The sequence below is a fragment of the Anomaloglossus baeobatrachus genome, chromosome 1, assembly GCF_048569485.1.
Source record: "Anomaloglossus baeobatrachus isolate aAnoBae1 chromosome 1, aAnoBae1.hap1, whole genome shotgun sequence".
Classification (NCBI taxonomy): Eukaryota; Metazoa; Chordata; class Amphibia; order Anura; family Aromobatidae; genus Anomaloglossus; species Anomaloglossus baeobatrachus.
Window position 1 is genome coordinate 18,059,264 of NC_134353.1, and position 17,757 is coordinate 18,077,020.

At 60.2% G+C, this 17,757-nt stretch overlaps 2 protein-coding genes across 5 annotated transcripts in view; one reads left to right on the top strand and one right to left on the bottom strand.

Moving 5' to 3' along the window:
* ADISSP (adipose secreted signaling protein) overlaps window positions 1-10,195 on the top strand; it is a 28,211-nt gene extending 18,016 nt beyond the window's left edge. The window contains exons 5-6 of the mRNA XM_075332475.1: window positions 6,357-6,479; window positions 9,740-10,195. Coding sequence (XP_075188590.1) covers window positions 6,357-6,479; window positions 9,740-9,840 — 224 coding nt within the window. The 3' untranslated portion in view covers window positions 9,841-10,195. The remainder of the gene's footprint in view (window positions 1-6,356; window positions 6,480-9,739) is intronic.
* A 4,739-nt stretch (window positions 10,196-14,934) lies between these two features.
* The window catches only part of HSPA12B (heat shock protein family A (Hsp70) member 12B), a 54,791-nt gene continuing 51,968 nt past the window's right edge, over window positions 14,935-17,757 (bottom strand). For all 4 annotated transcript variants that reach the window (XM_075346048.1, XM_075346038.1, XM_075346030.1 and 1 more), the window contains 2 exons: window positions 17,519-17,622; window positions 14,935-16,599 (listed from right to left, as the gene is read on the bottom strand). In XM_075346048.1, the coding sequence (XP_075202163.1) occupies window positions 15,959-16,599; window positions 17,519-17,622 (745 nt within the window). In that variant the 3' untranslated portion in view covers window positions 14,935-15,958. The remainder of the gene's footprint in view (window positions 16,600-17,518; window positions 17,623-17,757) is intronic.

Below are 17,757 nucleotides of genomic sequence, written 5' to 3' on the forward strand. Positions count from 1 at the left end.
CTCGCCCTGACTGCCCTCCTTGCCTCTCGGTCCTCCCTGACTGCCCTCCTTGCCTCTCGGTCCTCCCTGACTGCCCTCCTTGCCTCTCGGTCCTCCCTGACTGCCCTCCTTGCCTCTCGTCCTCCCTGACTGCCCTCCTTGCCTCTCGGTCCTCCCTGACTGCCCCTCCTTGCCTCTCGGTCCTCCCTGACTGCCCTCCTTGCCTCTCGGTCCTCCCTGACTGCCCTCCTTGCCTCTCGGTCCTCCCTGACTGCCCTCCTTGCCTCTCGGTCCTCCCTGACTGCCACTCCTTGCCTCTCGGTCCTCCCTGACTGCCCTCCTTGCCTCTCGGTCCTCCCTGACTGCCCTCCTTGCCTCTCGGTCTCCCTGACTGCCCTCCTTGCCTCTCGGTCCTCCCTGACTGCCCTCCTTGCCTCTCGGTCCTCCCTGACTGCCCTCCTTGCCTCTCGGTCCTCCCTGACTGCCCTCCTTGCCTCTCGGTCCTCCCTGACTGCCCTCCTTGCCTCTCGGTCCTCCCTGACTGCCCTCCTTGCCTCTCGGTCCTCCCTGACTGCCCTCCTTGCCTCTCGGTCCTCCCTGACTGCCCTCCTTGCCTCTCGGTCCTCCCTGACTGCCCTCCTTGCCTCTCGGTCCTCCCTGACTGCCCTCCTTGCCTCTCGGTCCTCCTGACTGCCCTCCTTGCCTCTCGGTCCTCCCTGACTGCCCTCCTTGCCTCTCGGTCCTCCCTGACTGCCCTCCTTGCCTCTCGGTCCTCCTGACTGCCCTCCTTGCCTCTCGGTCCTCCCTGACTGCCCTCCTTGCCTCTCGGTCCTCCCTGACTGCCCTCCTTGCCTCTCGGTCCTCCCTGACTGCCCTCCTTGCCTCTCGGTCCTCCTGACTGCCCTCCTTGCCTCTCGGTCCTCCCTGACTGCCCTCCTTGCCTCTCTCGGTCCTCCCTGACTGCCCTCCTTGCCTCTCGGTCCTCCCTGACTGCCCTCCTTGCCTCTCGGTCCTCCCTGACTGCCCTCCTTGCCTCTCGGTCCTCCCTGACTGCCCTCCTTGCCTCTCGGTCCTCCTGACTGCCCTCCTTGCCTCTCGGTCCTCCCTGACTGCCCTCCTTGCCTCTCGGTCCTCCCTGACTGCCCTCTCTTGCCTCTCGGTCCTCCCTGACTGCCCTCCTTGCCTCTCGGTCCTCCCTGACTGCCCTCCTTGCCTCTCGGTCCTCCCTGACTGCCCTCCTTGCCTCTCGGTCCTCCCTGACTGCCCTCCTTGCCTCTCGGTCCTCCCTGACTGCCCTCCTTGCCTCTCGGTCCTCCTGACTGCCCTCCTTGCCTCTCGGTCCTCCCTGACTGCCCTCCTTGCCTCTCGGTCCTCCCTGACTGCCCTCCTTGCCTCTCGGTCCTCCCTGACTGCCCTCCTTGCCTCTCGGTCCTCCTGACTGCCCTCCTTGCCTCTCGGTCCTCCCTGACTGCCCTCCTTGCCTCTCGGTCCTCCCTGACTGCCCTCCTTGCCTCTCGGTCCTCCCTGACTGCCCTCCTTGCCTCTCGGTCCTGCCCTGACTGCCCTCCTTGCCTCTCGGTCCTCCCTGACTGCCCTCCTTGCCTCTCGGTCCTCCCTGACTGCCCTCCTTGCCTCTCGGTCCTCCCTGACTGCCCTCCTTGCCTCTCGGTCCTCCTGACTGCCCTCCTTGCCTCTCGGTCCTCCCTGACTGCCCTCCTTGCCTCTCGGTCCTCCCTGACTGCCCTCCTTGCCTCTCGGTCCTCCCTGACTGCCCTCCTTGCCTCTCGGTCCTCCCTGACTGCCCTCCTTGCCTCTCGGTCCTCCCTGACTGCCCTCCTTGCCTCTCGGTCCTCCCTGACTGCCCTCCTTGCCTCTCGGTCCTCCCTGACTGCCCTCCTTGCCTCTCGGTCCTCCCTGACTGCCCTCCTTGCCTCTCGGTCCTCCCTGACTGCCCTCCTTGCCTCTCGGTCCTCCCTGACTGCCCTCCTTGCCTCTCGGTCCTCCCTGACTGCCCTCCTTGCCTCTCGGTCCTCCCTGACTGCCCTCCTTGCCTCTCGGTCCTCCCTGACTGCCCTCCTTGCCTCTCGGTCCTCCCTGACTGCCCTCCTTGCCTCTCGGTCCTCCCTGACTGCCCTCCTTGCCTCTCGGTCCTCCCTGACTGCCCTCCTTGCCTCTCGGTCCTCCCTGACTGCCCTCCTTGCCTCTCGGTCCTCCCTGACTGCCCTCCTTGCCTCTCGGTCCTCCCTGACTGCCCTCCTTGCCTCTCGGTCCTCCCTGACTGCCCTCCTTGCCTCTCGGTCCTCCCTGACTGCCCTCCTTGCCTCTCGGTCCTCCTGACTGCCCTCCTTGCCTCTCGGTCCTCCCTGACTGCCCTCCTTGCCTCTCGGTCCTCCCTGACTGCCCTCCTTGCCTCTCGGTCCTCCTGACTGCCCTCCTTGCCTCTCGGTCCTCCTGACTGCCCTCCTTGCCTCTCGGTCCTCCCTGACTGCCCTCCTTGCCTCTCGGTCCTCCCTGACTGCCCTCCTTGCCTCTCGGTCCTCCCTGACTGCCCTCCTTGCCTCTCGGTCCTCCCTGACTGCCCTCCTTGCCTCTCGGTCCTCCCTGACTGCCCTCCTTGCCTCTCGGTCCTCCCTGACTGCCCTCCTTGCCTCTCGGTCCTCCCTGACTGCCCCTCCCTTGCCTCTCGGTCCTCCCTGACTGCCCTCCTTGCCTCTCGGTCCTCCCTGACTGCCCTCCTTGCCTCTCGGTCCTCCCTGACTGCCCTCCTTGCCTCTCGGTCCTCCCTGACTGCCCTCCTTGCCTCTCGGTCCTCCCTGACTGCCCTCCTTGCCTCTCGGTCCTCCCTGACTGCCCCTCCTTGCCTCTCGGTCCTCCCTGACTGCCCTCCTTGCCTCTCGGTCCTCCCTGACTGCCCTCCTTGCCTCTCGGTCCTCCCTGACTGCCCTCCTTGCCTCTCGGTCCTCCCTGACTGCCCTCCTTGCCTCTCGGTCCTCCCTGACTGCCCTCCTTGCCTCTCGGTCCTCCCTGACTGCCCTCCTTGCCTCTCGGTCCTCCCTGACTGCCCTCCTTGCCTCTCGGTCCTCCCTGACTGCCCTCCTTGCCTCTCGGTCCTCCCTGACTGCCCTCCTTGCCTCTCGGTCCTCCCTGACTGCCCTCCTTGCCTCTCGGTCCTCCCTGACTGCCCTCCTTGCCTCTCGGTCCTCCCTGACTGCCCTCCTTGCCTCTCGGTCCTCCCTGACTGCCCTCCTTGCCTCTCGGTCCTCCTGACTGCCCTCCTTGCCTCTCGGTCCTCCCTGACTGCCCTCCTTGCCTCTCGGTCCTCCCTGACTGCCCTCCTTGCCTCTCGGTCCTCCCTGACTGCCCTCCTTGCCTCTCGGTCCTCCCTGACTGCCCTCCTTGCCTCTCGTCCTCCCTGACTGCCCTCCTTGCCTCTCGGTCCTCCCCGACTGCCCTCCTTGCCTCTCGGTCCTCCCCGACTGCCCTCCTTGCCTCTCGGTCCTCCCCGACTGCCCTCCTTGCCTCTCGGTCCTCCCCGACTGCCCTCCTTGCCTCTCGGTCCTCCCCGACTGCCCTCCTTGCCTCTCGGTCCTCCCCGACTGCCCTCCTTGCCTCTCGGTCCTCCCCGACTGCCCTCCTTGCCTCTCGGTCCTCCCCGACTGCCCTCCTTGCCTCTCGGGTCCTCCCCGACTGCCCTCCTTGCCTCTCGGTCCTCCCCGACTGCCCTCCTTGCCTCTCGGTCCTCCCCCGACTGCCCTCCTTGCCTCTCGGTCCTCCCCGACTGCCCTCCTTGCCTCTCGGTCCTCCCCGACTGCCCTCCTTGCCTCTCGGTCCTCCCCCGGACTGCCCTCCTTGCCTCTCGGTCCTCCCCGACTGCCCTCCTTGCCTCTCGGTCCTCCCCGACTGCCCTCCTTGCCTCTCGGTCCCTCCCCGACTGCCCTCCTTGCCTCTCGGTCCTCCCCGACTGCCCTCCTTGCCTCTCGGTCCTCCCCGACTGCCCTCCTTGCCCTCTCGGTCCTCCCCGACTGCCCTCCTTGCCTCTCGGTCCTCCCGACTGCCCTCCTTGCCTCTCGGTCCTCCCCGACTGCCCTCCTTGCCTCTCGGTCCTCCCCGACTGCCCTCCTTGCCTCTCGGTCCTCCCCGACTGCCCTCCTTGCCTCTCGGTCCTCCCCGACTGCCCTCCTTGCCTCTCGGTCCTCCCCGACTGCCCTCCTTGCCTCTCGGTCCTCCCGACTGCCCTCCTTGCCTCTCGGTCCTCCCCGACTGCCCTCCTTGCCTCTCGGTCCTCCCCGACTGCCCTCCTTGCCTCTCGGTCCTCCCCGACTGCCCTCCTTGCCTCTGTCGGTCCTCCCCGACTGCCCTCCTTGCCTCTGTCGGTCCTCCCCGACTGCCCTCCTTGCCTCTGTCGGTCCTCCCCGACTGCCCTCCTTGCCTCTGTCGGTCCTCCCCGACTGCCCTCCTTGCCTCTGTCGGTCCTCCCCGACTGCCCTCCTTGCCTCTGTCGGTCCTCCCCGACTGCCCTCCTTGCCTCTGTCGGTCCTCCCCGACTGCCCTCCTTGCCTCTGTCGGTCCTCCCCCGACTGCCCTCCTTGCCTCTGTCGGTCCTCCCCGACTGCCCTCCTTGCCTCTGTCGGTCCTCCCCGACTGCCCTCCTTGCCTCTGTCGGTCCTCCCCGACTGCCCTCCTTGCCTCTGTCGGTCCTCCCCGACTGCCCTCCTTGCCTCTGTCGGTCCTCCCCGACTGCCCTCCTTGCCTCTGTCGGTCCTCCCCGACTGCCCTCCTTGCCTCTGTCGGTCCTCCCCGACTGCCCTCCTTGCCTCTGTCGGTCCTCCCCGACTGCCCTCCTTGCCTCTGTCGGTCCTCCCCGACTGCCCTCCTTGCCTCTGTCGGTCCTCCCCGACTGCCCTCCTTGCCTCTGTCGGTCCTCCCCGACTGCCCTCCTTGCCTCTGTCGGTCCTCCCCGACTGCCCTCCTTGCCTCTGTCGGTCCTCCCCGACTGCCCTCCTTGCCTCTGTCGGTCCTCCCCGACTGCCCTCCTTGCCTCTGTCGGTCCTCCCCGACTGCCCTCCTTGCCTCTGTCGGTCCTCCCCGACTGCCCTCCTTGCCTCTGTCGGTCCTCCCCGACTGCCCTCCTTGCCTCTGTCGCTCCCCCCCGACTGCCCTCCTTCCCTCTGTCGCTCCCCCCCACCTCCCAGGTCTCTCTTCTGCCGTCTGTTTCTCGCTGTTCTTGTTTCCGGCTGAGGCTCGTGTGATATCAGCAGATGAATGCGGCTGATTACTGCGGTGGCATCAGGCGGGGCGGACCGAGAAAAATATCAAATATCTGCTCATTAAAGGAACAGCGCTAGATATGGTGCGCGGTGATCCGCAGAGCTGTACTGACATTACTGCTGTATGAAGCTGGAGGGGGACGGCATCGGGTGCAGGTGTATGAAGCTGGAGGGGGACGGCATCGGGTGCAGGTGTATGAAGCAGGAGGGGGATGGCAGCGGGTGCAGGTGTATGAAGCTGGAGGGGGATGGCAGCGGGTGCAGGTGTATGAAGCAGGAGGGGGATGGCAGCGGGTGCAGGTGTATGAAGCAGGAGGGGGATGGCAGCGGGTGCAGGTGTATGAAGCAGGAGGGGGATGGCAGCGGGTGCAGGTGTATGAAGCTGGAGGGGGATGGCATCGGGTGCAGGTGTATGAAGCTGGAGGGGGATGGCATCGGGTGCAGGTGTATGAAGCTGGAGGGGGACGGCATCGGGTGCAGGTGTATGAAGCAGGAGGGGGATGGCAGCGGGTGCAGGTGTATGAAGCAGGAGGGGGATGGCAGCGGGTGCAGGTGTATGAAGCAGGAGGGGGATGGCAGCGGGTGCAGGTGTATGAAGCAGGAGGGGGATGGCAGCGGGTGCAGGTGTATGAAGCAGGAGGGGGATGGCAGCGGGTGCAGGTGTATGAAGCAGGAGGGGGATGGCAGCGGGTGCAGGTGTATGAAGCAGGAGGGGGATGGCAGCGGGTGCAGGTGTATGAAGCAGGAGGGGGATGGCAGCGGGTGCAGGTGTATGAAGCAGGAGGGGGAAGGCATTGGGTGCAGGTGTATGAAGCAGGAGGGGGATGGCAGCGGGTGCAGGTGTATGAAGCAGGAGGGGGATGGCAGCGGGTGCAGGTGTATGAAGCGGGGGGAAGGCATCGGATGCATGGCACTGTGGTAAGATGGCATCAGGCATATAGAGGTGGTTGGGGGTGATAGTGTCGGTATATCTGCCCTCGTATCTCTTGGGGTGTTGTGACCCCCTCGGTGCGCCGCTGTCCGCTCCTTCCTCAGGTTTTTTTTTCCGGAGGCTTCCTCGCTGTTCACTCTGTAGGGTCTCGCCTCATCTTGTCTCTTCTCTCTCCACAGGACACGGCATCACATGTGAGTACACGGCTCATAAAGAAGGCGTCCTGAAGGAGGAGCTGATCCTGGCCAGCGAGGCCAGCGCCAAGACCCTGGTGAAGGTGGTGGTGCAGGCGCGGGTGCTGGGTACGTGCTGCACTCACTGGTATAATACCGGACTCTGGAGGCGTTAACGTGCCTGGGAGCAAGCGTGTACATAATGCTGCCGTTTACATTCCGCCGTGTACATTCCGCCGTGTACATTCCAGCCTTCCATGTCCGCACATGGCCGGGCCCTCAGGCTCCGGTGTCGTGTGACTTCACTCGCTTTACTACGACCTTGACATGTTACCACGGCCATAGGGCGTATAAATGGAAAGGCATGCTACACTTTACTGTATAGTACGGGAGGGAGGGAGGATGGGAGTCGTCCATAGTACGGGAGGGAGGGAGGATGGGGGTCGTCCATAGTACGGGAGGGAGGGAGGATGGGAGTCGTCCATAGTACGGGAGGGAGGGAGGATGGGAGGCGTCCATAGTACGGGAGGGAGGGAGGATGGGAGTCGTCCATAGTACGGGAGGGAGGGAAGATGGGAGTCGTCCATAGTACGGGAGGGAGGGGGGATGGGAGTCGTCCATAGTACGGGAGGGAGGGAGGATGGGAGTCGTTCATAGTACGGGAGGGAGGGAAGATGGGAGTCGTCCATAGTACGGGAGGGAGGGGGGATGGGAGTCGTCCATAGTACGGGAGGGAGGGGGGATGGGAGTCGTCCATAGTACGGGAGGGAGGGGGGATGGGAGTCGTCCATAGTACGGGAGGGAGGGGGGATGGGAGTCGTCCATAGTACGGGAGGGAGGGAAGATGGGAGTCGTCCATAGTACGGGAGGGAGGGGGGATGGGAGTCGTCCATAGTACGGGAGGGAGGGAAGATGGGAGTCGTCCATAGTACGGGAGGGAGGGGGGATGGGAGTCGTCCATAGTACGGGAGGGAGGGAGGATGGGAGTCGTCCATAGTACGGGAGGGAGGGAGGATGGGAGTCGTCCATAGTACGGGAGGGAGGGAAGATGGGAGTCGTCCATAGTACGGGAGGGAGGGAAGATGGGAGTCGTCCATAGTACGGGAGGGAGGGGGGATGGGAGTCGTCCATAGTACGGGAGGGAGGGAGGATGGGAGTCGTCCATAGTACGGGAGGGAGGGAGGATGGGAGTCGTCCATAGTACGGGAGGGAGGGAGGATGGGAGTCGTCCATAGTACGGGAGGGAGGGGGGATGGGAGTCGTCCATAGTACGGGAGGGAGGGAGGATGGGAGTCGTCCATAGTACGGGAGGGAGGGAGGATGGGAGTCGTCCATAGTACGGGAGATCACACTTTCTGTTACTGGGTAATTGTACATTGTAATGGAGGGATCTGGGCTGTTGCTGTGTGTGACCGATCAGGACGTGTCTGCATTACACCGGTATTTTACTGGTTTGATTGCAACCAAAAAGGGTGTGCGATGGTCGTCCTGCTGCACAATGCAGTCCCCGTGCACTGATGTGAGGCTGTCATTATGTCCCCGTACATTATGCCTGAATGACCAACAGCAGACGTTGCCTCCCTTACCACACACGCTCTCCTCTGCTTGACGGGCGTATGTTTTCTAATAGAAAGCGGAAACCGACTGTCCCCACCTTTCCACTCCCTTTTCTCCTCGGTCCCGGCCTTCCCTTTTTTTCTCCTCGGTCCCGGCCTTCCCTTTTTTTTTTCTCCTCGGTCCCGGCCTTCCCTTTTTTTTTTCTCCTCGGTCCCGGCCTTCCCTTTTTTTTTTCTCCTCGGTCCCGGCCTTCCCTTTTTTTTTTTCTCCTCGGTCCCGGCCTTCCCTTTTTTTTTTTTTTCTCCTCGGTCCCGGCCTTCCCTTTTTTTTTTTTTTTCTCCTCGGTCCCGGCCTTCCCTTTTTTTTTTTTTTTCTCCTCGGTCCCGGCCTTCCCTTTTTTTTTTTCTCCTCGGTCCCGGCCTTCCCTTTTTTTTTTTTTTTCTCCTCGGTCCCGGCCTTCCCTTTTTTTTTTTTTTTTTTTCTCCTCGGTCCCGGCCTTCCCTTTTTTTTTTTTTTTTCTCCTCGGTCCCGGCCTTCCCTTTTTTTTTTTCTCCTCGGTCCCGGCCTTCCCTTTTTTTTTTTCTCCTCGGTCCCGGCCTCCCCTTCCCTTTTTGCTCCTTTTGCTATCTGAGGGTCCTCTGCTCACTCGCCCTGATCTTTTCTCTGCTTACCCTCACCCTTTTTTTTTTTTCTCTGCCCCCTTGTTTTTTTTGCTCTGCTCACCCGCCCCCTTGTCTCTTTTGCTCTGCTTACCCGCCCCCTTGTCTCTTTTGCTCTGCTTACCCGCCCCCTTGTCTCTTTTGCTCTGCTCACCCGCCCCCTTGTCTCTTTTGCTCTGCTCACCCGCCCCCTTGTCTCTTTTGCTCTGCTCACCCGCCCCCTTGTCTCTTTTGCTCTGCTCACCCGCCCCCTTGTCTCTTTTGCTCTGCTCACCCGCCCCCTTGTCTCTTTTGCTCTGCTCACCCGCCCCCTTGTCTCTTTTGCTCTGCTCACCCGCCCCCTTGTCTCTTTTGCTCTGCTCACCCGCCCCCTTGTCTCTTTTGCTCTGCTCACCCGCCCCCTTGTCTCTTTTGCTCTGCTCACCCGCCCCCTTGTCTCCCGCAATCTCTGCTCACCCGCCCCCTTGTCTCTTTTGCTCTGCTCACCCGCCCCCTTGTCTCTTTTGCTCTGCTCACCCGCCCCCTTGTCTCTTTTGCTCTGCTCACCCGCCCCCTTGTCTCTTTTGCTCTGCTCACCCGCCCCCTTGTCTCTTTTGCTCTGCTCACCCGCCCCCTTGTCTCTTTTGCTCTGCTCACCCGCCCCCTTGTCTCTTTTGCTCTGCTCACCCGCCCCCTTGTCTCTTTTGCTTTGCTCACCTGCCCCCTTGTCTCTTTTGCTCTGCTCACCCGCCCCCTTGTCTCCCGCAATCTCTGCTCACCCGCCCCCTTGTCTCTTTTGCTCTGCTCACCCGCCCCCTTGTCTCTTTTGCTCTGCTCACCCGCCCCCTTGTCTCTTTTGCTCTGCTCACCCGCCCCCTTGTCTCTTTTGCTCTGCTCACCCGCCCCCTTGTCTCTTTTGCTCTGCTCACCCGCCCCCTTGTCTCTTTTGCTCTGCTCACCCGCCCCCTTGTCTCTTTTGCTCTGCTCACCCGCCCCCTTGTCTCTTTTGCTCTGCTCACCCGCCCCCTTGTCTCTTTTGCTCTGCTCACCCGCCCCCTTGTCTCTTTTGCTCTGCTCACCCGCCCCCTTGTCTCTTTTGCTCTGCTCACCCGCCCCCTTGTCTCTTTTGCTCTGCTCACCCGCCCCCTTGTCTCTTTTGCTCTGCTCACCCGCCCCCTTCTTTTGTCTTTGCAGACCGCCATCACGGCACTCCGATGCTGCTGGAGGGAGTGCGATGTATCGGGGCCGAGCCAGAGTACGACTCTGAGCAGAGTGACTGGCACGGCTTTGACTGATGCCGCCGGTGGAGGATGGAGTCGCCCGCTCTGTGCCGCTTCTCACACGTGTAGTCCTGAAGATTGTAGGGATTAGATGGATCCGATTAATCCGGAGGGCGGCTGTAAGCCTAGGTACAGAGGAGGGTCTGTGCTGAGAGCGTATGGGGGTGCATCAGATGGAGCCCCTGCACCCTACGGTCTTGTGTCCCCGAGTCTCTGCTGTGTGTGTAAGAGCCTATCCCTTCCCTCATATACCGCTGCTCACCCGCCACCTGTGTCGCTTCCGGTGCTCCTGTAGGTCCGGTGACGCCACATCTGTTGTGTGCTGTTCCAGAATGTGAGAATCCGGAATAAAGATTTATTTTTACGTGAATTTCCCTGCGTGGGATGGCCGGCGCGTGGCCTCTGCTGCGTGGGATGGCCGGCGCGTGGCCTCTGCTGCGTGGGATGGCCGGCACGTGGCCTCTGCTGCGTGGGATGGCCGGCGCGTGGCCTCTGCTGCGTGGGATGGTAGTAGGGGCCGTGACTGGGTCAGAAAGTACTGATCATATCACAGCACCTGGTCCACTGCAGCACAGAGTATGTCAGCAGCAGGAGCTACTCATGGCAGGCATCAGCTGACATTCACTAGTACTGACTCCAGAGCTGCGCGCACACTTCTGCATTCTGAGAGGTTTGGGACATTTTTCTCATTCAGTGAGAAGTGAACAGGAGCAGAATTGTGATGGCAGCTCTGAGGTCTGAGGAGTTATATAAGGTCAGGAGAGCTGTTTCCCTGCAGCAGAGATCCCCCTCCCCCGTCTCCAGTGTGGGGGGAGTAGGGGGGGGGGGGTGGTGGTTGTTGCAGACAGTGGACCGGCTCGGGGTGATGGATGGCCTCAGACTCGCTGCTCTCCTGCCAGTCCTCACATTTGTCTCCTGCGCTGATGGCTGAGACCGCAGATCAATACTGGTGAATTATTCCCACCGGGGCACAGGTCCGGCGGTGTCCGGGGAGGTGTCATCCAGGCCGGGGCGGACGGCTGCGCACTATACAGCGGTCACACAGTGGGGTATTCAGCCCTCAGCTGCGGTTTATGGGGGACTGTGGCCGGACATCAGAGCCTGCACCGATCCGGACCCCACCAGAAGCTCCAGGGTCCGGAAATCGAAGTGTGACAGAACGTAGTTGCCCCCCTGTGGCCTGCGCTGGGGAAGATCCAACAAACGTGCAGAAATGGAAATGGCAAAAAAATTGGCACAAAGGTCCCCAGTGGCGCTGACACCCCGAAACATGGGGGGAACTGAGCTCTCCGGGTGCAGTTTGTCATGCACTGTTATTGAGGGGTGTTGTAGGGCTCTGTGTGGTGCTATAATCCCGGGGACACTCTCGGGCTCTGTGTGGTGCTATAATCCCGGGGGCACTCTCTGGCTGTGTGTGGCGCTATAATCCCGGGGGCACTCTCGGGCTCTGTGTGGCGCTATAATCCCGGGGGCACTCTCGGGCTCTGTGTGGTGCTATAATCCCGGGGGCACTCTCGGGCTCTGTGTGATGCTATAATCCCGGGGGCACTCTCGGGCTCTGTGTGGCGCTATAATCCCGGGGGCACTCTCTGGCTGTGTGTGGCGCTATAATCCCGGGGGCACTCTCTGGCTGTGTGTGGCGCTATAATCCCGGGGGCACTCTCGGGCTCTGTGTGGCGCTATAATCCCGGGGGCACTCTCGGGCTCTGTGTGGTGCTATAATCCCGGGGACACTCTCGGGCTCTGTATGGCGCTATAATCCCGGGGGCACTCTCGGGCTCCGTGTGTCGCTATAATCCCGGGGGCACTCTCGGGCCCTGTGTGGCTCTATAATCCCGGGGTATTCTCGGGCTCTGTGTGGCTCTATAATCCCGGGGGCACTCTCGGGCTGTGTGTGGCTCTATAATCCCGGGGGCACTCTCAGGCTCTGTGTGGCTCTATAATCCCTAGGCACTCTCGGGCTCTGCGTGGTGCTATAATCCCGGGGGCTCTCTCGGGCCCTGTGTGGCTCTATAATCCTGGGGGCACTCTCGGGCTCTGCGTGGTGCTATAATCCCGGGGGCACTCTCGGGCTCTGTGTGGCGCTATAATCCCGGGGGAACTCTCGGGCTCTGTGTGGCGCTATAATCCCGGGGGTATTCTTGGGCTCTATGTGGCGCTATAATCCCGGGGGCACTCTCTGGCTCTGTGTGGCGCTATAATCCCGGGGGTATTCTTGGGCTCTGTGTGGCGCTATAATCCCGGGGGCACTCTCGGGCTCTGTGTGGCGCTATAATCCCGGGGGTATTCTTGGGCTCTGTGTGGCGCTATAATCCCGGGGGCACTCTCGGGCTCTGTGTGGCGCTATAATCCCGGGGGCACTCTCGGGCTCTGTGTGGCGCTATAATCCCGGGGGTATTCTTGGGCTCTGTGTGCTGCTATAATCCCTGGGGCACTCTCTGGCTCTGTGTGGCGCTATAATCCCGGGAGCACTCTCGGGCTCTGTGTGGCGCTATAATTCCGGGGGCACTCTCGGGCTCTGTGTGGCGCTATAATCCCGGGGGCACTCTCTGGCTGTGTGTGGCGCTATAATCCCGGGGGCACTCTCGGGCTCTGTGTGGCGCTATAATCCCGGAGGTACTCTCGGGCTCTGTGTGGGGCTATAATCCCGGGGGCACGCTCGGGCTCTGTGTGTCGCTATAATCCCGGGGGCACTCTCTGGCCCTGTGTGGCTCTATAATCCCGGGGTACTCTCGGGCTGTGTGTGGCGCTATAATCCCGGGGGCACTCTCGGGCTCTGTGTGATGCTATAATCCCGGAGGTACTCTCGGGCTCTGTGTGGGGCTATAATCCCGGGGGCACGCTCGGGCTCTGTGTGTCGCTATAATCCCGGGGGTATTCTCTGGCTCTGTGTGGCTCTATAATCCCTAGGCACTCTTGGGCTCTGCGTGGCGCTATAATCCCGGGGGTACTCTCGGGCTCTGTGTGGCGTTATAATCCCGGGGGCACTCTCGGGCCCTGTGTGGCTCTATAATCCTGGTGGCACTCTCGGGCTCTGTGTGATGCTATAATCCCAGGGGCACTCTCGGGCTCTGTGTGATGCTATAATCCCGGGGGTACTCTCGGGCTGTGTGTGGCGCTATAATCCCGGGGGCACTCTCGGGCTCTGTGTGATGCTATAATCCCGGAGGTAGTCTCGGGCTCTGTGTGGCGCTATAATCCCGGGGGTATTCTTGGGCTCTGTGTGGCGCTATAATCCCGGGGGCACTCTCGGGCTCTGTGTGGCGCTATAATCCCGGGGGTATTCTTGGGCTCTGTGTGGCGCTATAATCCCGGGGGCACTCTCGGGCTCTGTGTGGCGCTATAATCCCAGGGGTATTCTTGGGCTCTGTGTGGCGCTATAATGCCGGGGGCACTCTCGGGCTGTGTGTGGCGCTATAATCCCAGGGGTATTCTCGGGCTCTGTGTGGCGCTATAATCCCGGGGGCACTCTCGGGCTCTGTGTGGCGCTATAATCCCGGGGGCACTCTCGGGCTCTGTGTGGTGCTATAATCCCGGGGGCACTCTCGGGCTCTGTGTGGCGCTATAATCCCGGGGGTATTCTCTGGCTCTGTGTGCTGCTATAATCTTGGGGGCATTCTCGGGCTCTGTGTGGCGCTATAATCCCGGGGGCACTCTCGGGCTGTGTGTGGCGTTATAATCCCAGGGGCACTCTCGGGCTCTGTGTGGCGCTATAATCCCGGGGGTACTCTCGGGCTCTGTGTGGCGCTATAATCCCGGGGGCACTCTCTGGCTGTGTGTGGCGCTATAATCCCGGGGGCACTCTTGGGCTCTGTGTGATGCTATAATCCCGGAGGTACTCTCGGTCTCTGTGTGCTGCTATAATCCCGGGGGCACTCTCTGGCTCTGTGTGGCGCTATAATCCCGGGGGCACTCTCGGGCTCTGTGTGGCGCTATAATCCCGGGGGTATTCTCTGGCTCTGTGTGCTGCTATAATCCCGGGGGCATTCTCGGGCTCTGTGTGGCGCTATAATCCCGGGGGCACTCTCGGGCTGTGTGTGGGGCGTTATAATCCCGGGGGCACTCTCGGGCTCTGTGTGGCGCTATAATCCCGGGGGCACTCTCTGGCTGTGTGTGGCGCTATAATCCCGGGGGCACTCTCTGGCTGTGTGTGGCGCTATAATCCTGCGGGCACTCTCGGGCTCTGTGTGGCGCTATAATCCCGGGGGCACTCTCTGGCTGTGTGTAGCGCTATAATCCCGGGGGTACTCTCGGGCTCTGTGTGGCGCTATAATCCCGGGGGCACTCTCGGGCTCTGTGTGGCGCTATAATCCTGGGGGCTCTCTGGGGCTCTGTGTGGCGCTATAATCCCGGGGGCACTCTCGGGCTCTGTGTGGCGCTATAATCCCGGGGGCACTCTCTGGCTGTGTGTGGCGCTATAATCCCAGGGGCACTCTCGGGCTCTGTGTGGCGCTATAATCCCGGGGGCACTCTCGGGCTCTGTGTGGCGCTATAATGGCTGTTCTCGTGTGATGTCTCGGGTGGGATTTATCACGTGTCTCAGCATCTGCAGATGATCACAGAGGCTGTCGCTGCTCAGGTCTAGTCTGATGTTATTACACAGGGAGATGGCGGCCCTGTCCGGGGATATTTGGGTGGATACTAAATTTCCCTGGTGGTCGGGGCCGTGCAGAGACAGAGGGCAGGACCGTGATCACATATCACATCTGATACTGCCATATCCTGTACATGGTGAAATACCTGCAGCTGCCACCAGGGGGAGTGCCCACCCCATGGCACTGAAAGCTTCCCTAAACCTGTGTGCAGGGAGTGCCCTCTGGTGGCAGCAGAGATAAGTGCATTAGGGTTCTGCTGAAGAGGTGATGTTTCCCGGCGCTCAACTCCCCCCACTGTCTGCTGAGCTGCAGTATCTAAACTTACAGCATGGCGCAGCAGTTTCATATATCTAAGCCCAACCTGTGTGATACAATGTGCATCTCTTCCCCAAATGGAGGGGGAAGAGGAGTAAATATTCAAGGCATCAGATCATGTGCTGGACCAGCAGAGGGCAGCAGTGAGCTCTGGTACCGGAGCGGTGCAGGCGCGGGCCGTGTACGGGGCAGGCGCGGGCCGTGTACGGTAGTGGTTTATTTAGTACATGGTATACGTATCATACATGGTACACAGATACTATAGAGAAGTTACATGTAAAAAAATAAATTCTGACTATATCGTCTGCTAATAATAATAAAACCTCGGGTGAGGACGGAGAAGGCTGGATCTTGTATCCACAGCGGGGATGTGTCACCGTAATATCCCATGAGGCCGCTGACATTCTGGAGATGATTGGATGTGGTCACCGGGCCATACCCTGTGGACCTGACATCTACAATACAGTGAGGGCAGCAAGGAGCCGAAACACTTAGTAAATCCCAAGCTCCTTCCCAGACCTGGATTACTTCTGGTATTGGTTGGCGATAGCCCAATAGCACGAAGACCTGGGAAGGGGTAAAGTCCAGCACCCAAGGCGGCAACTTGAAAGAAAGGAGGTGATAGGATCATAAGAGTGGTTATCCGGCATTCAGAGGGAGATGGCAAACAATGAAGGGCCTATATCTGTGAGAATGGGTGCAACCTAAAATTGGGGCCTCCATTGATAAGGAGTCAGTGAAGTTCATGCTCCATCTTGCACCCTATGTCAGCACACACAGGAACCACCTAAACCATAAACCGCACCAGTATGGATTTAACGAGTGGTTGTGGACCTTCAGGATGGCGTCTGGTGTCTACCCTCTCTGGGTGGAGTAGACCATGTCTCATCTCAGAGCTGATGGACACAGGACCATGGACTTCCCAACACTGAAGCTCCACAGTTTGCCGCATGCTCCTTGTGTCCATGGCAGGGTCGGCCATACATGGGCCACATGTTGGGTCCTAAAGAAAGTCTCATGTTGGCTCCTAATGTTCTGCTCGGGCCCGTTGAGGGTCGGCCAACAGATTGGAAATAGAAAATCTGGCCTGAATGTTATAAATTGGCAAAACTATGGAGCTCGAATGTAAAATCAAGAAACTGATCCTGACTCCTTAGTTTTTGGATGAAGTCGTGTTCATGATGGTCAAGTGCTTCACGTTCCCCCCCACGTCGAATCTCCCTCTAGTTGGAGAGGAAGTCAATGGCGGCTCGCACAATCTTGGAAGTCTTCACGTCCATGGCGGTGACTTTGATTTCCGTGTCTCCAAATTGCATGCTGGCCTTAATCTCCCGGCGAAGGATCTTGCCATTTTCCTCGTTAATATCTGGCAGGTCGAGATTGATGGTGCCGCACTTCCTGACGCCGGGATCGGTGATGTACACCACCTCATCGCTGGACGAGCAGTAAATGTTGATGATGATCTTGCGTTGGCCGAGTCGGGCCGGGCAGTAGCTCCTCTGCACAATGTCTCCAAGAGCCACCGACTGGTCCACAGACACAAACTTATCAAAGATGTCCGTGCACCAGTTCTTGCCTTCCTTCACCAGCAGTTTCTCTTTCGGGTGTTTTTCTTCCACAAACTTGTTGAGGACACCGACTCCATAAGTGAGAGGTGAGCGCCTCACTCTGACGATGGTTGGGTCCAGGCCAAAAAGCACGGCTCCTTTAAGGATTGTCAGACCAACGTCTTGAGGGATGATGACTCGGCATACCTCGCTGAAAGCCGACTGGACGGCATTCTGCAGCATGGGAGACTCGGCAAAGCCGCCCACCAGGAAGAGGTACTTGATGCCCGACACCTCGGGTTTGTTGATGAGATCTCCTGCGAACAAGAAGACAAAAGCAGCGTTACCTCATTCTTCTAGGAAAATGAGTAAATCTGTGTACTTTTAGACTTTGGTGATGTTTCCATCTAGAGATGGAGAGCGGTCACTGTCTCCAATGTGCAGATGGGGCAGCTTAAGGTCTGACCTAAGCTGCTGATGCAGGCGGAGGACGTTGGCTGGGCATTGGGAGAACAGTGGCTGGGCACGGGGAGGACAGTGGCTGGGTACACGAGAAATTTGCTTTTGTGAGGCCAAAACTGAAGGCCCTTTCAAAATGGGCCGTTGATGAGTGAGGGCAAATCTTCCTCAGAGCCTCCATTAGTGGCCAGTGGACCATGGACTCCTTTAGCATGGACAGTTACTCTGCATTTATTGGGCTGTCGAAAAAAATAAGGTGTTCACTGTCGTAGGATACAGAATAACTTAATGATCGCTGGGACCATTGCTGTCCTGAGTATTGGGGACTACAGAGCACAAGCCCTCGTGGTGCCCCGTCCCATAGGCACACCGCCTGCATCCCTCCCCGCAGGCACGCCGCACTCTTGGCACTCCCTCCCGCAGGCACGCCGCCCTTGCTGCCCCCTTTCCCGCAGGCACAACCTCCGGCTTCCTCCTCGCAGGCACAGCGCCCTCTTGGTGCCCCCTCTCGCAGGCACAGCGCTCTCTTGGCGCCCTCTTTCGCAGGCAATATGCTCTCTTGTTGCCCCCTCCTGTAGACATAGTGCCTCACTCTGCCTGCAAAAGGCAACTGTCCTGAGTTCCAGAGCAATCACTTTTTGAGGAAGCTAGATGACAACCAGAATGACGGCACTAACAGACATGATGCAATGTGGAAACCGTTCTGTAACAGCACACCACCTGAATAATGGGCAGGAGGTAAGCCCACCCAGGCACCGGGGGATCCCATGTCCATACCTATGTGCTGGACGATCTGCTGGATGGTCGGCTGGAAGAGCTCATTCATGGCCTCTGACGACATCCGGAGCATCCCCTGCGAGGACCACTTCACAAAGTTCACACTGAGGGGAGAAATCGGAGATCACCACCAGCACCAGAGGGAATAATGGAGGGAGAAGCGCTGCACTTATCAGTCATCAAGACACTCCTCAGACACACAAACCATGCTGGGAGTAGTAATTCTACATCTGTCTTTA